We start from the raw sequence: 4,838 nt of genomic DNA, 5'->3' as shown, positions 1-4,838 counted from the left end.
GTCATGCAATAACTGTGTCTTCATTCTGAAAGACTAAACTGTTTTCTATCTATCTATCTATCTATCTATCTATCTATCTATCTATCTATCTATCTATCTATCTATCTATCTATCTATCTATCTATATATATATATATATATATATATATATATATTATATATAGGTGTGTGTGTGTGTGCACTGTGTTCTGTTGCATTTTATATAAATTGTGTATTAATAAATTACTAAAGGAAGGTTTAATGATAACTATTTCAGAGGCCTCTTTGAGCAAAGCAGACTGCATACATTAATTGCAACTCTAATGTGACTTCACTATGTTGAATTCCTAATCTTTGGTCATCTAGGCTATATATGAGGCCTAAGGCCCCTCTGAGTGTATCAGCCAGGTGGGTGAGCAGAGCTGCAGAGTTGAGTGTCATAGTGTCGTCTGTTTAGTAGAGGAGTTGCCTGGCCCAGGGCCATGATCACATATTTTTAACTCTTCGGATATAAATAGCTGTGTGGCAGCTAAGAGCCTCAAACACTCTGAGGTTACAAGTGCAACAAAAAACAGCAGCGCCCATTGCCTAAAGGTAAAAGGAACATTTGCATAAGGCTTCTAACATATTTATTTCCAGAAGGGCTTCAGAGAACAGTGAAATTTTGCATGGAATGGAAGACTGCATGTTTACAAAATAGTCATGTTGATACAGCACAGTCAGTAACAAACTGCTGTTTGAGATGTTTTTAGTTTCTGTGGGTAAGAGTTTGTGGGTAAGGTGGCTTACAAAGGTTTGATGTCAATGCTCCAAGATGTGTGTATTCTGTAATCTCAGACAACATCAAAGGCAGAAACTAGAGAAGTTATTTAAGGATTATTTGTATTTAAGGATTATTATACTAGCCATACTACCACATGTGTTAATTGCACAAATGCCTGATACATTTGCTATTGCCTTCCGAACATACGGTATGTCTAATTTCTTTGGTAAATACCCTAACCCTATCTGTTACTTTTCTCATTTATGACAAACATTCCAAAAACTTTGCTTCTAAAAGAAGCATTAAACACCCTTTGGTTCTTGCTGTTTTACGTGTTAAATAAACCAAAAACAGCATGGAAGGATCGTATGATGCACTAGAAGAAGATCTGGATGAGGATGAGGCCACGCAGTACATGATAGAGCATAGCCTGCTGGAATATACCAAATTCAGGAATCAGGCTCCAAGCTATGGCTGTACTTCATACATGCCCTTTGACATCGACACTATGTCTACCCATCTATGTGAGGAAATATCCCCTGCTGTTTCCCTCAGTGAAGCTGAGCTTGAGCACGTCGATTATGAGGAGATTTTTACAGCCATACGGGCAGGTGAGAGCTGATTCTCTCTGTTGCGCTGGTACTGCCGAGCGCCTGCACTCTACATCTCTTCCTCGTGTATGGCCGCAGGGAATGAAGAGGCCCTACGGCTGCTCGTGCAGCGCGCGGTTGCCCTGTCCATGGCTGACGGCAGGGGCTGGATCCCCATGCACGAGGCAGCAATACAGGAGAAAAGGAGTATTTTGGAGATCACTTTCTCAGGTAGACACTCATCCTGGTCCCGAGGCATCCTCTCAGAAGAAGCAAGTCCTTAATTCAAGAGGCCAAGCTCTGTCTCAGGAAGGTTTGTTTGTGTGTGTGTGTGTTTGTGGCATGTTCAGCCTCGCCACAGGGGTCGGGCCATTGCCGCACACTGAGGGGGGAGACTCCTCTTCTCCTCTCTGTCATCCACGACCGCAGAGAGAATACTACATTCCTGCTCCAGAATGGCAGCAGCCCCGACTGTCAAAACAAGGATGAAGACTCCCCATTGGTCATGGGTGTGTAGTTCTTTTCCAGAACATACAGGTTGTATAATATTTAAGAGCAATTTAGGGCCATTAGCTACTTTGCCTTCTGGCAGTAGCCTTGGAGATTAGAGAAGCATCTCTAATGCACTTTGATGCACTTTTTAAAATACAAAATTATTAAAATTAATGGATTTTTATATAATAAATTAAATTATACATTAAAAATGTTATATGTAGCTCCTCAGTTAAGAGTATTGAGAGTGGCTCTTTAGCTTGGGAAAATGTTTATGGTATGACTTCTTTTGGAGTGATTTGCTGTGTTATGGATAATTTAAAACATGATGAATGACACGTGGTATAAGAAATGCTGGAATAGATCATTTCCATGTTTCGTCTCTCCAAACAGCCATAAAGAATGATCGGTATGACCTGGCTTCTCTTCTGCTTCGGTATAATGCTGCCGTGGACCAGAAAGGGAGTCTCCAGAGAACTGCTCTGCACGAAGCATCTCTACTGGGCCTGGAGGACTACGTGTATCTACTCCTCCAGTCTGGTGCCAACCCAAATGTCTGTGACTCCAGTGAACACACTCCTTTAGCACTGGCTGCCCAGGCTGGGCACTTGAATGTTGTGGAAATCCTGCTAGAGAAAGGTGATTTAAATTTTGTTGATCCTGAGTTATGCCATGGCTTTTCAGTTCAGATGTGAATCCATGCTATTCTACGGTCTACAAGAGCATGAGTGGTTCTCTTTTCTTTGAAGAGTGAAAGGATATTTCTTTCTTCTCGATGAGTAATGCACCAGCCAGTCCATCATCCGCGAGGTTGTGTGAAGGCCAGAAGTACTCTCTGAGTATACTAACTCACTTGACAGAGTTGTGTAGCTGAGTTTGAAAAGGTGCAAAAGTTTGTGCGCATCTTTTCTCCCTGTTCACATGACAGAGGAGAGATTTACAACAGGAGTTAATAGACTAAAAGGGGGTGGGGGTAGAACTGTGATGGGGGGGGGGGGAAACTAAAGATATTTCACATTTTATTTCACATTGTTCACATTTTAAAAAAGGTCGATGATGCCTGATGGATATCAAATAGCAATGACCAGAATCATTTTGCATTGTGAAATCTATATGCACTCCTCGCTTTCACTGGCTCTCAGGAGCCAGTGTACTGTCAAAGCCTCAATCCCCAGGGTCCACGTCAGTCCTGTTTGAGGCGGCAGCGTCTGGAAATCCTGACATCATCTCTGTGCTGCTGGAGTATGGCGCCGACCCCAACACTCCCACACACACAGGCCATCTACCCATCCATCGGGTGGCTTATCGTGGTCATCTGTTGTAAGTGACGGATGGTCCGGCCAACTTGTCCCATACTTACATACTCTTGATTGCTAGATATTTGAATATTACTTACACAAAAGTCTATGTTGTCAAACAGAGTAAATCCCCCTATAGGGTCCATTCCTGCATTAATCCTCTCATCGTCCTGTATACTTTCACAGGGCACTGGAACGGTTAATCCCGGTAACTAAAAAAGAGGCTATTAAAGAGAGCGGTATGAGCCCGCTGCATTCTGCCGCCGCGGGCGGTCACAGCCAGTGCCTGGAACTGCTGCTGGCTGCCGGCTTTGACCCCAACTTCATGCTCCATCCGCGGGTGCGCAGGAACTACGATGACGAGCGCAGGTCGGCACTGTACTTTACCGTGTCGAACGGCGACGTGCAGTCGGCGCGCCTGCTGCTAGAGGCCGGCGCCATGCCCAACCAGGACCCGGTCAGCTGCCTGCAGTTGGCCATGCACCGGGGCAACTACGAACTCATCAGCACGCTGCTGCGCTACGGCGCCAACGTCAACTACTATTCGCGCGTAAACACGACACACTTCCCGTCAGCCCTGCAGAACGCGCTGAAGGACGAGGTGATGCTGCGCATGCTGCTCAATAACGGCTATGACGTGCGACGCTGCTTCGACTGCCCCTACGGCCAGGGCTCACATGTGCCGCCCGACTTTGAGGGCTGGAGCGCTTCTGTGATAAAGGACGTGGTGGTAAGGCGACTGTCGCCGACTGGTGCTGCAACTGACTCGATTTAGTTTTGTTGCTGTCAACCATCCTTTTGAACTGCTTGGGGAAACTGCAGTGCAGTAATAACACATTTATATCTTCAGTTTTGTGAGGTCATCACAGTTTACTGGCTCAAGCAGACCACGGGCCAGGTGGTGAGAATCATGTTGGACTATGTGGACCATGTCACTTTCTGCTCCAAACTGAAGAGTGTCCTGGAAGAACAGAAACAGTGGCCAGAGATATGCAAGATTCAAGGTGTGTGATCCGCAGCAGCAAAAGGCGGAGCTTCTGAACTTAATTTCTGAAGGGTTACCAAGTGAACATAACCTGTATTAATAGTTTATTACAGGTATCGTTTTTGTGTGGCCCCAAATTACATATATGTATTTTGTTAAAAAAAAAAAAAAAACTTAAAACGCAATGTCAAGGTATTTTAAGTTAACTCAGTGATATGACAACACATTTTACTGTCTTTGCAGGAAACGCTCGAAGGCTGAAGCATTTGTGTCGGCTTAAGATCCGTGAGTGCCTTGGCCGCTTGCGCCACAGGGCTCCTGTTTTTATCAGCTTCTTGCCACTGCCCAACAGTCTCAAGGACTACATCCGTTTCAAAGAGTACGATATTTACAGCAGAGGAAGTGCGGAGAAGATTGAATGAAAGTGGACATTTCGTTTGAGGTTACATTGTGTTTGTACCGAGGCGATTATTTTAGTCGTTTTAACGTCACGTTTCCTTTTTTTTTTATTTTTTTAGAAATAAATGTTTTTGGTATAGGGAAATTTCTTCACCACGGTAAAATTGTTCACTTTGTAGCATCACTTTGTCTATAATGCCTATAATTACAGCGTGGGACTGATGTGTTATATTACTTTTGTCACCTTATGTAAATAAACTACCATGCAAGTCCATTCTGTTCCAAGTGATTTTTGAAAGCGTATTAATAACCGTCCTTACGCCCACCGACTA

General features: G+C 44.1%; 1 protein-coding gene across 3 annotated transcripts; it reads left to right on the top strand.

Annotated features, from left to right (window-relative positions):
* Positions 1-486: 486 nt before the first annotated feature.
* Positions 487-4,780, top strand: asb14b (ankyrin repeat and SOCS box containing 14b). 3 transcript variants are annotated; one of them, XM_026998246.3, is made up of 9 exons: positions 487-573; positions 1,097-1,353; positions 1,432-1,563; positions 1,683-1,841; positions 2,218-2,463; positions 2,967-3,144; positions 3,309-3,852; positions 3,973-4,126; positions 4,351-4,780. In XM_026998246.3, exons 2-9 carry the CDS (start codon positions 1,098-1,100, stop codon positions 4,527-4,529), a joined length of 1,848 nt encoding a protein of 615 aa, XP_026854047.3. In that variant the 5' UTR covers positions 487-573; position 1,097; the 3' UTR covers positions 4,530-4,780. The 3 variants fall into 3 exon arrangements, with proteins under 3 accessions (XP_026854047.3, XP_081563358.1, XP_081563359.1); XM_081707232.1 differs by having other exon boundaries at positions 503-573; positions 1,040-1,353; XM_081707233.1 differs by having other exon boundaries at positions 522-573; positions 1,043-1,353.
* Positions 4,781-4,838: the final 58 nt, after the last annotated feature.

The sequence above is a fragment of the Electrophorus electricus genome, chromosome 24 (assembly GCF_041902795.1).
Source record: "Electrophorus electricus isolate QZ-2024a chromosome 24, ASM4190279v1, whole genome shotgun sequence".
In the NCBI taxonomy this organism is placed as follows: domain Eukaryota; kingdom Metazoa; phylum Chordata; class Actinopteri; order Gymnotiformes; family Gymnotidae; genus Electrophorus; species Electrophorus electricus.
Note: the sequence above shows the minus strand (reverse complement) of the source record. Positions and strands in the feature narration are given on the sequence as shown.

Bases quoted from the DNA above. Each gene is read 5' to 3' on its own strand.
- asb14b (XM_026998246.3), top strand. From the start codon at position 1,098: ATGGAAGGATCGTATGATGCACTAGAAGAAGATCTGGATGAGGATGAG. The intron at 1,354-1,431 runs GTGAGAGCTGAT...GTATGGCCGCAG, and splicing joins TTTTACAGCCATACGGGCAG to GGAATGAAGAGGCCCTACGG. The intron at 2,464-2,966 runs GTGATTTAAATT...ACTGGCTCTCAG, and splicing joins GGAAATCCTGCTAGAGAAAG to GAGCCAGTGTACTGTCAAAG.